Source organism: Natrix helvetica (assembly GCF_964273705.1).
Source record: "Natrix helvetica genome assembly, chromosome: 1".
Taxonomy (NCBI): Eukaryota; Metazoa; Chordata; class Lepidosauria; order Squamata; family Natricidae; genus Natrix; species Natrix helvetica.
In genome coordinates this window covers 162,663,599-162,681,889 of record NC_138548.1, presented here as the reverse complement: position 1 = coordinate 162,681,889, position 18,291 = coordinate 162,663,599, and the positions used below count along the sequence as shown (strand labels likewise).

At 45.4% G+C, this 18,291-nt stretch overlaps 1 protein-coding gene across 1 annotated transcript in view; it reads right to left on the bottom strand.

Moving 5' to 3' along the window:
- LOC309384671 (uncharacterized protein) overlaps nt 1–18,291 on the bottom strand; it is an 82,363-nt gene that overhangs the window by 9,165 nt on the left and 54,907 nt on the right. Inside the window, exons 22-31 of the mRNA XM_081938388.1 lie at nt 13,931–14,002; nt 13,072–13,140; nt 9,963–10,031; nt 9,789–9,857; nt 9,593–9,661; nt 7,728–7,796; nt 6,531–6,599; nt 6,297–6,365; nt 4,859–4,939; nt 2,621–2,656 (exon numbers count right to left, since the gene is read on the bottom strand). Coding sequence (XP_081794514.1) covers nt 2,621–2,656; nt 4,859–4,939; nt 6,297–6,365; nt 6,531–6,599; nt 7,728–7,796; nt 9,593–9,661; nt 9,789–9,857; nt 9,963–10,031; nt 13,072–13,140; nt 13,931–14,002 — 672 coding nt within the window. The remainder of the gene's footprint in view (nt 1–2,620; nt 2,657–4,858; nt 4,940–6,296; nt 6,366–6,530; nt 6,600–7,727; nt 7,797–9,592; nt 9,662–9,788; nt 9,858–9,962; nt 10,032–13,071; nt 13,141–13,930; nt 14,003–18,291) is intronic.

Below are 18,291 nucleotides of genomic sequence, written 5' to 3'. Positions count from 1 at the left end.
GGCAAGATCGGGCGACCGCCGCCCCTTTGTCCCTTCCCCAACAGCGGCTGTTGTGCTTCCGCTTCCAGACGGAATGCTGGCGGTGGAGCTGCTGGCGGGGAGGCGAGCTACGCGGTGGCGAAGACGGGCGGTCCCATGCTTCCCTCCCTCCCAGCCCCGCCCGAGCAGGCTTCTTGCACAGCTCCAGCCCGCGGCTCCAATGAAAATCCACAGTCCGAAGTGCTGCCACTTCCAGGCGGGATATATTATGCCTCGCCCACGCCTTCGCCGCCGTTGCACCCAGATGGAAAGGGAGCCTTCGCTCCCCCCTTTACGGAGCCTCGCGCCCCCCCAGGGGGGCACGCCCCACTATTTGAGAACCGCTGCTGTAAGTGGATTGGTTGGCTGTGTTGTAACATCATGATTAGTTGATGGAGTTGATGTTTGCAGATTAGTTGGCTGTTTCGTAACATCCTGTATGGCTGTGGTACTGGCTGTGTGCCTATTGTTCTTTTGTGTTGTAATGACCTGGGTAATGGGCTGTGTGATGACATCCTGAGTTCTATTGTAGTGATATCCTGAGTCCTGTGCTGCAACCTCCTGGGGGGTTGGCTGTGTTGTAACATCCTGAGCCTTTGCGTTATAACCTCCTAAGTTCTTAAAGCAACAGGACATGAAATTGTTTTTGAAGGAACCAAATTAATCTCCAAAACTGAACACTTCAACAAGAGAATAATTATGGAAGCCATCGAAATAGAGAAACACCCCCACAACATGAATAAACGTGATGATACCTCCCACCTACCAGACATCTGGAAACTAGCCCTAGTCAACAAACGAGTCCCAGCCATGAAAACCGACACTGGACCCAGAACAACACAGGACACAACCACCAATCACCCTCACCAGACTCAAACCCAAACCTATCCCATAGACAAAATGCAACCACCATCCAGAAGCCAAACCATGATGGCATCACCAACTGCTGCACCCCCCTCCGACCCCCACACAAAGCAACTGACACATGCCATGAACACATGGCCAGACCGCAAACCTGGAGCCAAACCAAAGCCTGGGATGTTACACCACAGCCATCTGCTCAGGACATTACATTACAGAACTCAGGAGATTACAATGCAAAGGCTCAGGATGTTACAACGCAGTCAACTTCCCAGGATGTTGCAGCACAGAACTCAGGATATCACTACACTAGAGCTCAGGATGTCATCACACAGCCCAATACCCAGGTTGTTATAACACAAAAGACTAATGGGGAGACATCTAGTACCTCAGCCACACAGGATGTTACAAAACAGCTGACTAATCTGCATACATCAACTCCATCAACTAATCAAGATGTAACAACACAGCAAACCAATCCACTTACAGCAACAAAGCCAGCATTACACACACCTCACCAATATTTATAGAAAGACTGCAGCTCTGATCACACTTTGCTCACACAAGCAGGAAGCCGAAGGCACCAGCTTGAAGATGGCGAGTGGGACCTCGTCGAAACGTCGCCAAGATACTCTCAATCTTACATGGGAAAACACCTGAATATAACAAGACCAGCATATCTACACCCATGAAAATCTACAAACACACACACACACACACACACACACACACACACAGACGCATGCACGCATGCATAAATACTACAATATACAATTTTTCATTCATTTCCAGGCTGAGCATCACCTAGTTGGTAATGGACATTGAGAACAAATTAATACAAGCAACTAATACCCCTTTCCCTAAGTCAGAGTGGAGCACACTGAAACTCCATTTATCTTTACGAAGAACATCTAAACCTCTAGGAAACATGCATTCTAATCAATTCTGCAACATTTTACTTTGGCATACAGACCCATTTCTGTTTGTGCATGCATGTTCACACATACATATTACATGTACCAGAGGTGGGTTGCCAATTTTTTTACTATCAGTTCGGGTGCGCTCCCATGCACGCTCATGTGCGTGTGTGACGCTTCTGTGCATGTGCAGAAGCGTCCGTGCGGATGGGCGGAGCCTCCCACTGCTGCTACTACCGGTTCGGCCGATCTGGGCTGAACCGGGAGCAACCCACCTCTGACATGTATCTACACATGCACACTGTATGATGTTGGGCTACTAGTTGTACAGGAGAAAGGGTGGGTGGGAGGGAGGGAGGGAGGAAGGAAGGAAAGGAAGGAAGAAAGAAAGTAAGGAAAGAAGGAAGGAAGATTACACTTGCAGTATAATTTTTAACTTTATTTCATTTATTTGATGCCTCTTATTACTGAGATAATTTGATTTTCTTAGATTTTTTTTATAGCATGTGAACCCCGTACAGACAGAAATATTAAGTTTTAGAAAAACTGTTGTGCTCAGAACCCATAGAATAAGTCATTGGGAATAAATCACTGAAACAGTCTTTAAAAGGCAGAAGGATATCTTCTGTGCTCTTTTTCTTCCACTTGAAAGGAAATTACAGATACATTTTTAAACAATTTAGATATCTTGCACTGGTATCCATTTTATATATACTTTAAGCAATTAATAATTCATTTCCCACACTTATGTAATTATTATTAGGGACCCATTAATTGAGAACAACACAGCATAACTAAACTTGATTCTGAAAAAGATTGCTTACTGTTAGACCTTGTACTCCTTTAGGTCCAGTTCTACCCTGAAAAGGCAATATATTTTATTATTATTTCTAATTCGTCATTAAGATTTGCTGGTATAGAAAGCAATCTAAATCAATGCACATATAATCAGGGGTGGGATGCTACCAGTTCGGCCCGGTTGGCCGAAGATCAGCTGTGAGTGAACCGGTTAACTCCAACCTTCAGGTGGAACCAGGTTATACTCACCTATATTTCCTTGGTTTTTAGCCCAGATGATAGGTGTGGCTAAGTGGATTGCCGCGCCTCAGCCGTTTTCCTGTGGACTGTGCATGCGCATGCATCACACATCAGGCATGTTAGGCGCGTGAGTGAGCGAACTGGTTGTTAAACTGGCAGGATCCCACCCCTGCATATAATCATAGGAACCTGACCAACCATCCTATGAAAACAGTATCACCTGCTCCTATTCTTTCTGTTGAAGATAGGGAGAACTTTCTCCCGAGCCTGCCTGCCCTCTTCCATAACTAATTTCTTCCAAGGGGCAATTGGGCTAGGTAGGAAGAGTGAGGGCCAGAGGCTATGCTTGGGAAATGTTGGAGAGTCCTCAAAGATATTTGCATGCCTCAAACCTAGACAAAGGGGGAAATATTGTCAGCTACTTTACTGATGAAAAAGATTCCCCCATTGCATGTTCTTAAATGTCAAATCTAGAACCTCCTTCTAATGGCACATGCCTCCTAATGAGCGTAATTCTATTACTTTTGGTAGAAGCGGCAGTCACATGATTACAAAATGCAATCTGTCAATATATGGTGACATAAAGTGAATTGTTTCTGATAGAAGAGAATGTTTGTAGCTCAGAATTCAACTGTGGGGTCCTTGGTACTCTCTTTCTTGCAGGCATTTCATTACCGAACTAGGTAACATCATCAGTGGGATGAAAACTCCTTAATTTCCACAACACATGGACAGACTAAACCATAATTTCAGCTGGGAAACTGTGAGCATTCTAGACCAAGCCGAATCCAAAAATGCTAAACAATCATGGAAGCCTGGTACTTAGTCATTAACAAGAACACAGAGATAAACAATTGTGTGTGTTTGTGTGTGTGTATGTACCTATATGTATATGTGTATGTATGTGTGTGTGGGTGTGTGTACACACACACACATATACTGTATATATATATATATTTCAAGAGACAATCAAAAAGTAAAAAAGAAACAAAGAGTCAAAAAGACTGAAGTATCTGCTCACCCGCAATCAACACCCAGATAAGCAGAAATTAACACTAGACCATGACTCAAGAAGTAAACAATACCCCAATCAAGGAACTACCAACTCAGACAAACAAGCTAAGTGTATACAACAGCCTAATCATGGAACCACCAAGGGCAAGTCACTAGTATATAAAAAGAGGGTAAACCCTAGTCCTTTCTAGCATTCATGTAATGAGCATTGACTAGCTTGGTAATGAAATGTCTGCAAGAAAACAATCAAGTTCAGAGAGCATCAAAGACCCCACTGATAAAATGTTCAGAAAGCAACAATTCCCTATTGTAATTTTATTTGAAATATTAGGAATGTAAATTGTACTTCTGGTTTTGAATTCTATTATTCTACTCATTACAGATATTTCAACCCATTTTTTCCAGATGGAACTTTCATTCAGAAAGTTAATCTACTCAAATTACTGATAAGTCTTCGACTTATCACCACAATTGGGACCAAGATTTCCATTGGTAAGCAAGGTAATTGTTAGTTGCACCCAATTTTATGAACTTTTTCCCATGATTGTTAAACAAATCATTTCAGTTGTTAAGTGAATGATATGGTCAACAAGCAAATTCAACTTCCCCCATTTGACTTCACTTGTCAGAAGCTGGTTGGAAAAGCTGCAAATGGCAATCACATGACCTGGGACACTTCAACCATCATAAATACACGTTGATTGCCAAATGTTTACATTTTAACTGCTTCACAATGGAGATGCTGTGATAGTCATAAATGTGAGGACTGTCTGTCAGTCACTTTTTCAGTGCCTTTGTAACTTCACATGGTTGCTAAATGAATTATTGCAAATCTAGGATTTCCTGCATTCTTCTTAAGAATTGATCTGGACCCTTAAAAGAAGGGTCCATACCTATTCTGTAAGCTAAACTATTTTATTGAAACTAATGCCAATGCTTAAGATGTATGCACATGCAGCATTTTGGCAACATATTCTGCAGCATCTGATGGATGGGGTTTATGTACTTACAGGTTCTCCAGCTGTTCCAGGGTCTCCCATATTGCCTTTTTCGCCTTTTCTTCCTCTTTCCCCTGCAGTTCCACGATCTCCCTTTGAATTAGTTACACAACATCTGTAAAGCATCTTATTTAAATGTAATGTAAATTCCTGTCATGTGACCATGAGATGCTGCAACCAACCTAGGTGTGAACCGGTTGCCGAGAATCCTGGTGGCAATCACATGACCACAGGGCTTCTGGAACAGTAGGAACGTTGAGAACCAGTCGCAACTACACTTGCTCAGTGCCATCGTAACTTTGAATGTCACTGAATGAGTGGTCATTAGCCAAGGATTACCTTGTGATCTCCTTTTTCCTTTTTCTGGGCAGATGAATTCACGTCCAGGTTGCTTGGTATGGCATTGCAGCTACCCATCTTTTTCTTTCTTTCTTTGTAATAATGCTTATCCTCAATCAATGGGATGTTTGAGGCTAATATTTTGCCATTTTCGGGATTATTGTTCAAAGTCACATGAGGTGAGCACCAAGGGAAATATTTGGAGTTATATTGGTAATCATGGCCATTAGGAAGGCTATCCTTGGCTTACAATTTCCTGTTCTAAATGCCTAAGTATTTATTGCCACAATTAATGGTAAGCATAGGAGAATTCCCAGGAAAATATTTACTGTATGGATAAGATATGTTGAGACTTGAGAGCCAATTTGGTATAATGATTAAGGCATCAGGTTAAAAACTGGGAAACTATTATTCTAGCCCCCCGTTAGGCATGAAGCCAGCTAGATGACCTTGGGGTAGTCACTTTCTCTCAGCATTAGGATGGAAGACAAAACAAACTACTTTTGAAAACCTTGGCAAGAAAATTGCAGAGACTTGTCCAGGCAGTCTCTGATAATCGGACACAATTGAACAGAAAGAAAGAAAAAAGACAGTTTAGGAATTACATTCAGCAATCAAGTAAACAAATGGGTCAGGTCCATCAAATTATAAATGTATTTTCTTTAGAGAAACTTTACATGTATTTAGAAATTATAATAATTGCCTTAGAAAAAATGTAGCCTATCCCTCATTGTTCTCAATCAGAGATCATCTGCCCTGAATTATGCTGTCAAATGGTAATCTGCTTGTGCAGTAAGGTCAAATTGCATTTTTTCCAGGCTTTTTGTTAAGTTTTAACATTGATTTTTAATCATCCTTACCTTTTTTTAAAAAAAAAAATTCTATATATTGATTTTATGTTTTAATATTTTATTTGTACACTGGCCAGTGTCTCTCTGTGAAGCAATTTCAAAATTCGCTAAATACATAAATAAAAACCTATTTTTTAATCTCTTGGAAGGTTCTCTGAGAGGCTCCTTGGGAGCATTAAATGTCCATGTTGCCTCTTGATAACGCAGAGTCCATATCTACAGAGTTAAACTATATGTTTGTGTAAAATTATAGCACATACCTTTGGTCCAAGAAGTCCTTCTCCAGGAGGCCCACGTGGTCCTGGCATTCCTTGAATTCCCTGTTCACCCTAATTATAATTAATTGACAGAACAGTTGACAATTTTATTGTGTATTAAATACGGTCTTATTTTCTAAATCTGATTGAAAATATATATTTCTATTTTCTCTAGTTTGTGAAGTCTGCTTTTCCTTCTATATTATATCTAACACAGTATCCAAGAAATCATGATACCTTTGGTCCTTGTATACCTTCACCAGGTGGGCCTAAAGCACCAGGAGGCCCTTGTCGTCCAATATTTCCCTGCAGGAAAAAAGGATAGCCATCATTAAAGATATCATGACATGCCACCGTATTTCATTTTGCTGCTATCTAAAATCTGTATAAGAACCATGAAGATCCTTGAAATTTCTCCTGTTTGCAATCAGTTTATCTTACAATTTAACTGTTATGCTAGAAGCATCTCTTGATTTTACATCTTAGGGCTGCTTTTTTTCAAATAAACATGGCTGCCTTAAAGGACAGTTCTATTTATATACAATTGGAAGGAAGTCGTATTGGGTAAAGAGGAGACTATATCAAAAAGTCCAAGAAACATCCAAGAAGATGACAGTAACATATAGTACCATCTTTACATGGCTGCCTAGAATACAACATAGATGTATCTGTGAAGACACCAGGGGTCAAATACAATTCAAGGAATATTTTATCTTTTTATTCTAGATTGTTCCAACTAGAAGTAGTTTGTGCACGATTCATTTAGACCTGCATTTTTTCTAAGTGATATATCAATGATTATTATTAATTATAGTGGCCTTCCTACTTGCTACAGCCAGCCTAGTAACAAGTGGCCCAGGAAAGATTTCTGAGGCAAAAGGGACAATCTGATCCCAATCACAGCAAAATGACCAGCCTGTTCCAACAACTGGTGGATCCATTAACACAATTAAGTTGAACAACTTGTATCTTAGCGAAGAAGTTGAGAAGTTGCAAAAACGTGATATATCTCTACCTTATTCATTATATTCTTTATATTTTACCTCAAAATACTTCCCAAGAACAAACTAGGACTTCTGAAATTATCTATGATTTTTTACATTTTGGAAGATACCTGGATTCACCCATGTGTGAGTTGAGAGCTATATAAATTTGCGAAATAAATAAAAAATAAATAAATCTAAAAGTAACATTTCAACGAGTCCTGCAACAAGAATGGTAAACTTTTATATTTGCTTCAATATATCTTTATTATTATTTGAATTGCATTTTGCTAAGTTTTCATTTTTTTTGGTCTTTTCATTCACAAAATATTAGTTATGACATTAGTTTCTCTTAAATTAATATGAATAGTAAACGGACTACATACAATACAGAAGATAATAATTATTTTCGATGTGTGATGGCCCAAAACAAATTCTGATTGTGACTTACTTTTGGTCCTGGAAGGCCTTCTCCTGTTGCACCTGGGAGACCAGATGGTCCTCTTGTACCTGGATCACCCTAAAATGTATATTTGTAAACATTTCAAATTATTATTGTTGGTTGCAGAGTTAGTCAGATTTTAGACTGGATTTGGCATTTTTATCTATCCATCAAGTCCTTTCCAAGGATCTGGAACAGGCAGAAAAGATATTGTCACAAGATATAGCAATAGCAATAGCACTTAGACTTATATACCGCTTTACAGCCCTCTCTAAGCAGCTTACAGAGTCAGCCTATTGACCCCAACAATCTGGGTCCTCATTTTACCCACCTCGGAAGAATGGAAGGCAGAGTCAACCTTGAACCTGGTGAGATTCAACCTGTCAAATTACAGGCAGTCAGCAGTCAGCAGAAGTAGCCTGCAGTACTGCACTCTAACCACTGTGTGACCATGACTCTTATAATATAATTATTATTATAGTTGGCTGCCCATTTTGCCAAATGTTTAGACTAGGTTTGGCATTTTATCCTTCTATCAAGTCCCTCCAAAGGATGAGGGATAGGCAGATATTGTTTGATGGTGTTAACAGATGCCGATGCAATGTATTAATCATACAAATTTACTTGTAAGGTACAATTCATAGACTTTTTCTCAAAACAGGGAAAGGATGTTGCAAGACAAAGTAGATATGCGATTCAAATCTATGGCTCAGTTGGTGCATTATGCTAAACCAGGGGTCAGCAACCTTAAACACTCAAAGAGCCACAAAAGTCCTAACCGGAACCCCCCTGTTCAATTCTGGAACTGACCGGAAATCTGGTTTCCCCACCACAGAGTCTTCTCCTAGCGCAGTGTCCTTTTTCCTCTACTTGTCCTAACCAAAAGCCATATCAATTGTGGAGCTGACCGGCGACAGGGAGCCGCAGCAGAGGGATGGAAAAGCCATATGCAGCTCCAGAGCTGCAGGTTGCTCACCCCCGTGCTAAACTATAGCACAATTTGTTTCATTTTGACCTAATGTGATATGCGAGCCTAGCTAGTATGCAGGTGTAATTTATAAATTATTATTCATGTTTTTATGGTTTACTGATACAGAGTGAACTAGGTCATTGTAGCATTTTCAATCACCTGTGCTTAAACATTTTGGTTAATATGTGCATGCAGTATCACACACACATATGCATCAATTTTTTTTACTACCAGTTCTGTGAGTGATGCAGGGGAAAGATACTGTAAAATCTCCATTCCCTCCCGATCAGCTGGGACTCGGGAGGCAGAGAATAGATGGGGGCTTGGCCAGTCAGAGATGGTATTTACCGGTTCTCCAAAATTTTCGCTACCGGTTCTCCAGAACTGGTTAGAACCTGCTGAATACCACCTCTGGGTGGGATGTGAGAAGAGAAGTGTGTGTGTGTGTGTGATGCAGTGACTCTGTGGTGGGTCATAAGAGCACAAAACCGTTTCAGCAATCGTAACTTTGAAATGGGGTCATATGTAGCTTTTGGAGGCTTCTGTCATAATTTTGTATGGAGCCTGTATAATCTATTCTAATAAATGGGAGCTTTGAGAAAATGCCTGCCCCCGGAGTTGGGGACTTCAGGAATGCTGACATTAGGGTAAACAGTAACAGAAAAAAGAAGCATTGACTTCCAACTTGTTTTAGCACAGTAAAATAAGGTAATAGCATACATCCTCAGCTATTTACTTTGTATAACAAAAAACCTATCGCATTCTCTCTCTTTCTTTCTCCCTCTCCTTTTCCCTCTCCCCCTCCCCTCTTCTTATCTTATATACACTTTATACATACACTTTTTTTTCTTGTGTAATACTATTTCTCTAATATATACATATAATCACACTATTTAAAGTGCACCTTTGGTCCAGGTAATCCAATCCCATCTGGGCCTGCCTCTCCAGGAGCTCCAGGAAGACCAGGAAGACCCTGGTGTAAGGAAGTAAATAGATTTAACTGTTAATGGTTCTGAAATGCCCACAGTCCCTACTCTCTTTTACTGTGATTCACTGTTCAACATTCTCTTTTTAAGTCACAGCAAATGTTGACTACTTACAGGTAGGCCTGGATAGCCATCTCCCTTGGGGCCAAATGGACCAGGAGGTCCTGGCTGTCCACGGTCACCCTTTTTACAAAGAAAGACATATTTACATGTTATTATAGCTGCAGTTACACTCCGTAGAATACTTTTCCTTTAAAGGAACTGATATGGAACCAATATGGTTGTTACCTTAGCCCCAGGAATTCCTATCCCTTGCTCTCCAATTGGTCCAGGTGGTCCAGGTAATCCAATGTCACCCTTCAATTATAAGACAAACAGTGATTGTTGTTGTTGTTCCATTGATCTATTGGATTTATGACAAACTGTTCTGACCTAGGGTTCCCTAAAAAGCACGAGGCAGAATCCTGGTCCCGACAAAACCCCTTTTATTAAACGAATGGGAATTCCTCTCATTCACATTCAGCAAGGCCTGGCCGACAGTCTTTCAAAGGAATATTTATGACTACAGACCTTATCTATCTTGGAAAGCTGCCATGTAAATATTTTCCAAATGAGGTGCTGTGCAAGGAAAGACTGGGCACAGAGTCTCTGAGATTCACGGACAGATCTTTACACTCCTGAATCTAACGAACGACGAAACGAATTGTTTCCTGCAAAAGCCCACTCTCCTTTCGCTCCTCTTTTACTTCCTATGGGAGGGGCCATTCACCTTCCACCTATGACTTTACTCCCAAGTCCACCCTGATTTCTGAGTTGTTCTTTTCTTCTGGCAGCTCTGCGCATGTGCACACTGGGAACAGGCTCCAGCAGTTCCTCTGCCTCACTGCTGTCTAGCTCCATAGGCACCTGATCACTGCCAGGCGGCCTCAGCCCCGTCTCTGCAGGAGATGCAGAGCCCTCGTCTGAGCCTTCCCCAACCTCCAAGACTGGCCCATGCTTCTCCCCAACCTCCTCACTGTGCGACTCTGCTGCCATCTCTGCTGGTGGGCCGCAACACAAACCTTTTGTGACAAGAGTTCAAAGCATCATATACCTAGTATTACTTCCTCCTATTTTCCTCACAATTATAACCCCGAGAGTCGGTTAGATTGAGAGAAAATGATTGGTTCAAAGTCACTTGGTTCCCCCAATCTTGGACTAGAACATCAACTATTACATTACACCTTCTTTTTCCAGCCTCATGAGGAAAAACAGGAAAAGACACTATTAGGACCTCAAATTTATAGTCCTAATCTGGCTCACAAGCTGGCTCCTCTGACAATAGGACCTCAAGGGAGACCATTCTTTTCTCCTTTGAGCAAAACGAATAGTAGATAAAACTGCTCCATGTTTTTCTGCTTTGTCCTACACTGAGTGCTTTTCTCAGTATAGGAGGGAATTCTTCCTGTAGGATGCACTGGACATGCTTATGCTGAGGTGGACACTTAATAGATTGATAAGGATGCTTTTGTAAAAGAAACACTTCCTTGCTAATTCATAAGAAAGTTCTTAGAACCCAAAGGAGTCCCTGCCCTAATACAGGTAGTCCTCAATTTACAACCGGTCGCTTAGCGAGCGTTTAAATTTATGATCTACCTGAAAAAGGTGACTTATGATGTGGATTCAAAGCAGTGGTGAAATTCAAACATTTCCCCTACCGGTTCTGTGGGCGTGGTTTGGTGGGTGTGGTCATGTGACCGGGTGGGTGTGGCTTGGTGGTCATATGGCCAGATGGGTGTGGCTTGGTGGTCATGTGACCAGGTGGGCATGGCTGCACAACTGACTTGCACACAATCTAAAAGCAGCTGGACTTCACACAAAATGTCCCCTGCAATAAGCAGGAACCTCACAGAGTCACAGAGAGCTCAAAAACCAACTATCACACTTGACATAAAAATAATACAAAAGCTGCACAACTGACTCACACACAATGTAAAAGCAGCGGGACTTCACACAAAACGGCCCCTGCAACAAGCAGGAACCTCACAGACAATTAGGCACAGCTGATTGTTGCACAGCTGATTGTCGCAACTTTATAAAACCTTTTTTTAGCATTTTTTTTTCTTGCTACCAGTTTGCCTGAACCGGTAGCATTTCACACCTGATTCAAATTTCTCCCTACCCTCCAGTCGCTTGACTGTACTTTGGGTGTTTGGTAACATGGCCACATTTACGGCCATTTGTAGCATTTCATGGTCACCTGGCTGTGTTTTAGGACCATTTTGCTGAAAACTTACAATTTTTAGCAAAACTGCGCCATAATGAATAATGGATTTGCTTAATGACCGTGGTGGTTGCCTGAGAAATGCAGCAGTTGTTTCATGACCACGTCTGCTTAACGACCACTGCAAAAAGTTTTGTAGAATTGGGTTGATCATGTGGTTGACCTGTTTTAATGGGCAGGCTCCATTACGATCGCAACTCAAGGACTACCTGAATTATAAATTGGTTCTAAGCTGGAAATTGTTCAGTGCTGAAATTCTAGCAACACTATCCCTTTCATTTCAATACATCCAGTTCAGCGGTGGGCTGGTTCGCAAATGTGAGCACACGCGCCGTGTCTGCGCATGCACACTGCCTTCTGCACATGCGCAGAGCTTGCGCATCATGTTGAGGCGGGTGGGCAGAGCCTCCCGCAGCCGCCGCTACTGGTTTGCCCAAACTGGAGAGAACCTGCTGAATATCACCTCTGATCCCGTTAAAGACGATACTGTAATAAAAAATACTTTTGGTTCAGCTTCCTTTTCTTAAGTTTCATTTTCTGATACTGTCTAATTTGCAAGGAAAGAAGGAAACTAGATCCAGTTGATCAGTGGTGGGTTTCCAAATTTTTTACTACCGGTTTGCTTGTGCACGCTCGCAACACTTCGGTGCATGCACAGAAGTGTCTGGGCGGGTGAGTGGAGCCTCCCACAGCTGCTACTACTGGTTCGTCCGATCCAGGCTGAACCGGGACCAACACACCTCTGCAGCTGATGAATTTGTTCCCTGTCCCTGTTTTACAATAAAAACTACAGGAAGAATTAAAGAGAACAGCCCTGCATATGCTCATCTATGCCATCTTTTGTTCATTACAATGCTTAGGAAATGTCCATGCAAGTGTACCAGACATTGTAAAATTAATGAATATCCAATATCTCAGGGGCTGCCACAAAGAAGAGAGAGTCAAGCTATTCGCCAAAGCACCTGAGGGTAGGACAAGAAGCAATGGGTGGAAGCTAATCAAGGAGAGAAGCAGCTTAGAACTAAGGAGAAATTTCCTGACAGAACAATTAATCAGTGGAACAACTTGCCTCCAGAAGTTGTGAATGCTCCAACACTAGAAGTTTTTTTTAAAAAGAAGAAATACATTTGTTACCTTGGGTCCTGTAATGGCACGTCCTGGAAGCCCTGGTATTCCCAGACGTCCTGGGGAACCAGGTTCACCCTGCCATAAGAAAGAAAACAAAATTTTCAAAGGAGTATTACTTAGTGCCGTATTTCTCAACCTCGGGGAACTTTACAAAGTGTGATTTTCAACTCCCAGAATTCTCCAGAAATTCTGGTTGAAGAATTTTGGGGGTTGTTGAAGTCTTCACGCAATAAAGTTCTTGAGGTTGAAAAACACTCACATAGTGAATTCAGTAAATTTAAATTTCCAGCTATAAACAAATGGCTTGATTTGTGAACCCTTCCCCTATGTTAATTTGTGAACCCTTCCCCTATGAAAACCTCCCATTTTATGTATTCCCTATGTTACTAATACTTTATGGACACTTTTAAAAAAGGAGTTTCTAATTCTAATTGCAGATTAGTTTCTCTGTGGTTTTGCCTAAATCTTTAACAAAGGTTTCCTAAATCCACCTTCCTCCAAATGAGTTAATATTACAATTTTGATTATCCTAAGCTGATGTACCAAATTTAACAAAGCTGCTCTGAAGCAGGTTATTCATTTAGCAAACCAGATCAGGATGAACATGGAGGAAGAGACTTCCAATGTAAGTGGAGTTTCTTTGGATGCAGATTATTTTTATTATAAATCACTTAGTCTCACATATGTAAGATAGGCAGCTATATAAATCGATTAAATAAATAAACAAGCAATGTGATGGCAAGCTACAGGATATGGCATATATTACGGCTACATTGACCATACATTGACCATATCCAGTGAAGTCTTGGTCACAAAGTTTGTTGAAAGATCAGATATGATAATAAGAACAAAAATAAAGTGATACTTTAGCCCCGGCAGGTCCAGGGACTCCGGTTGGTCCAGATAAACCACGTATTCCTCTTTGTCCTTGATCACCCTAGGAAAAGTTTTAGAAGGCATTCAGACAACATATGCTTTAACTTTCTTGATGAAAGCAAAAAAAAAATTGCAAATGCAAAGGATATTGGAAAATTTAGTATATAACTGTACAAAAAGTCAGACATTTCGCATTGGTCAGTACAACTAGACATAGACATTTCCTTCTTGTATCAATGCATCTTTCTTTCTTCTTGTATCACCTGTCAATGATTTATTTAGCTTCAACCACAATAATACATGGGCAAACAATAGATACAAACTGTTAAGTAGGCACAAAAGGCGAGCGGAGTCGTGAGGAGAATTAACCAGTCTTTATTGAACACAACAGTCTCGACAAATATACAGGAGAGAATCAATGCAGGGTTCGTCTGACAGCTATTTATACGAAGCTGTCAGACGACCCAGCCAATCCCCAAGCCAGAGTTTCCCCGCTCTCAGCCAGGTCGTGTCTTAGCCAATCAGACGCGATCTGGCTGTTGCTAGTGCAGATGCCGGCTGTCAGGGGGAATTCCCTGACGTCATCTGCCTGGACACAATACTCCTTCCCCCCCAGTAACTGCGCATGTGCAGACGACGCACAAACGTAGTCACGTAAATAGTCTGGGTGGCGCCGGACCCGCCCAGAATGCCTCAGTTCGACAGGAGGCGCCGGAGAGGAAGGTGGTGTCCGTTGAAGCTCCTCCCGCAAGGGAGTGGAGCTCCGGGCGCCATCTTGGAGGCCCACCCCTGACGGAGAATGACAAGGCCCAGGTAGGCAGGGCTGAGGGGGCGCGGCCGAAGGCGGGTTTGAACGGGGAACTTCAGGGTAGGCCTGGCCTGACTCGGGGAAGGCCAGTTGGAAACCGGGAGGCAGACGCCTAACGGGCGGCACATCCTCAACAATGGACGGCCGGGAGGCGGCGTCCGAGGACGGGAAGGCCCAGGGCAGCTGGACCGGGTGATCAGTGACTGGTGGAAGGGCACCAGGAAACGAAACGTTGGAGGGCTCAGGCGCAGCGACGTCGATGGCCGACCTGGCGGGGATGTTGTCGCCGTTGCAGGGCAGGCGGCGCCTCAATTGATCCAGGTGCCGCCGCCATTCGGTCCCATCAGGTAGCTGGACCCTGTAAGAACAGGGGCCGGTTATGGCGGTGATGGTGGCAGGCACCCACCTAACCGCCCCTGAGAATGCCTGAGCCCAAACAGAATCGCCCAGAAGGAAAGAACGGGAAGGGGGCCCCAGGTTGCCAGGCTGTTCACTTGAATAGAGTGGGTGCAACCTATCCAAGGTGGTCCGCAGGCGCCGGCCCATCAGCAGCTCAGCTGGAGACTTCCCGGTCTGGGGGCAAGGAGTGGCATGCTGTACCAAGAGGTAAGCAGCCACCCTTGATGGCCAGTCTGCCCCATCCATTCTGCCTAACGCCTCCTTGGCCGAGCGGACCGCCCGTTCCGCCCGGCCATTACTAGCCGGATGGTATGGGGCGACTGGGGCATGGCGGATACCCTGAGAAGCCAGGAACAGCTGGAACGCGGTGGATGCAAATTGAGGCCCGTTATCAGAGACAATGACGTCCGGCAAGCCATGGGTGGCGAAAAGCCTAGTCAGTTCCCTGATCGTGGCCTCGGCTGTGGTGGACCTCATGAGGATGAGCTCCACCCAGCGCGAATATGCATCCACCACCACCAAGAAGACCTGGCCTCTGAAGGGACCCGCAAAATCCATGTGAATGCGGGACCAAGGCCCACGGGGCAATTCTCATTCCCTAGGCGCGGCTGCCAGTGGCGCCGGTCGGGAATGTTGGCAGGGGGAGCAGCCGGCCACCCAGGCGGCTATCTCGTCATCAATGCGAGGCCACCAGACATAGCTGCGCGCCAGGCATTTCATGCGCACTATGCCTGGGTGGCCCTCATGAAGGCGAGACAGCACCTGACGGCGCAGGCTGGGTGGAATGACCACCCTGTCACCCCACAGGAGGCACCCACTGTGAAGTGACAGCTCCAACTGCCTGGCCTTGAAGGGACGAAGGTGCTCTGGCACCGGTCCCTCAGGCCAGCCCCTTTGGACCCATCGCATGACCTGGGACAGGTCAGGGTCAGCCCTAGATTTTGAGGCCACCTCTCCGGAAGAGAGTGGCAGAGCCAAATCCGCTATGGCCAAAACCGACAGGCAAGGCACTGTCGGGGGGTCTGCCACGGGCAGGGGGCAGCGGCTGAGGGCATCAGCATGCCCAATGTGCTTGCCCGGGCGGTAGAGCAGAGTGTAGCTGTATGCAGCTAGGAACTCTGTCCACCTAGTCATGCGCGGCGAAAGAATGGGAGGGGTCGGCTTGTTACCTGCCAAAAGCCCAAGGAGTGGCTTATGGTCGGTGAACAAAGTAAAGTGCCGACCATAGAGGTAATCATGGAACCTCTTAATCCCTGACACTGCAGCCAGAGCCTCCTTGTCAATCTGGCTGTAGTTGTGTTCTGCAGAAGTCAGTGTCCGGGAATAAAAGGCTATGGGGGCCTCCGAGCCATTGGGCAGCACATGGCTCAGGACCGCCCCCAAACCCACGGGGGAGGCGTCACAAGCAAGAGTCAAAGGCAGCTTGTCCGAATATTGGACGAGGACTGCCTCTGACGTCAGCAAGTCTTTGACAGCCGCGAACGCATGCGCTTCGCGGCTGCCCCAGCGCCAGGCTGCCGATCGGTCGAGCAACCGATGCAGCGGCTCGGCTAGTGATGCCTTATGCGGCAGAAATGGCGCATAGAAGTTAAGCAAGCCAAGGAACGCCTGCAGCTCCGTCTTGGAGGCAGGCGTGGGGGCGTTCCTGATGGCTGCTACCTTGGAAGGGGTGGGGTGAATTCCTTGGGCATCAATTGTGAAGCCCAGGAAATCAACCCGGGGCACAGCAAATGAGCATTTGCTGCGCTTTAATTTTAAGCCCGCGCCCCTGAAACGCTCGAGGACCTTCACTAGTACTTCGATGAGGCCCGATCGGCTGCTGGCGGCGATCAGGACGTCATCGAAATACGGAACCACGCCAGGGAGCCCATGGAGCAGCCGCTCCATAAGGCTCTGGAAGATCCCCAGGGCTACGGAAACGCTGAATTGCAAGCGGCGGCAACGGAAAGCTCCACGGTGGGTGACGATGGTCTGCGCGGCCGCCGCCTCATCATCCACCGGGAGCTGCTGGTAGGCCTGCGCCATATCCAGCTTCGCAAAGATGCAGCCCTGCCCCAAAGAGTGGAGCAAGTGCTGCACTACCGGAACTGGATAGGGGTTCGCCTGGAGGGCAAGGTTGATGGTGGATTTAAAGTCGGGGCAGAGGCGAATGGACCCATCCGCCTTAACTGGGATGACCAAAGGGGTCTCCCACTTGGAGTAATCCACCGGCTCCAAGACTCCCTGCGCGACGAGCTTGTCTAGCTCCGCATCAACCTTTGCCCTCAAGGCGAAAGGCACCCTACGGGCCTTCAGCCTAATGGGGGCAACCTGGGGGTCTAGGTTCAAGGAGATGGGCGTTCCCTTATACGCTCCCAGCTGCCCATCAAACACATCAGAAAATCTGGCAAGTACGTCGGCCACGTCAGGGGGCGTGGCCACCACTTGCCTTACCCCGTGCACTGATAGGCCAAGTGCCGGGAACCAGTCAAGGCCCAGGAGGGCCGGCAAAGGCTTTTCCACTACTAGGAGGGGAAGGCACCCCAAAAAGTCCCCGTACTCCATCCGCACCAGGTGACAACCCAGGGTAGGAATTAGAGTCCCCTGGTAGTCCCATAGGGTTGCGTCTGGGGATGAGAGCTGGGTCTTTGAGATGCCTGGACAGAGGCGGGAGAACTCTGCCCACGACAAAAGGGATCGGGATGACCCCGAGTCCACCTCCATGGTGCAGGGGGAGCCCTCAATGAGGAGCGACGCCTTGATGCGCTCCGCACCTGCACCCGTATGGAAGGCCAACTCTGCGGGGTTGGCGTGGAAGTCAGCGTCCACGGCGTAGCAGCCTCCGTGCGAAGGCTGCTGCTGCTGCTGCTGCTGCTGCTGCTGCTGCTGCTGTCGTCCAGCACGGCTTCCAGGTCGCTGTTTGACGGTGGCTGTGGTCGGGATGTCATCTGGACGCTGTGGCAAGGGGAACTGCGCTCGGCAGACCTGGGCCAAATGTCCTTTCTTAAGGCAGCGGCGGCAGACCGCGGCCTTAAAGGGGCAACCTGAACGGTCGTGGTTGCCTCCACAGCCAAGGCAAGCGGTCACAGCTTCCCGGGCTCGCTGAGGGACGCGTCTTCTGGAGGACTGGCCAATGCGCGCCACCGCGCCCTCCTCAGGGTAGT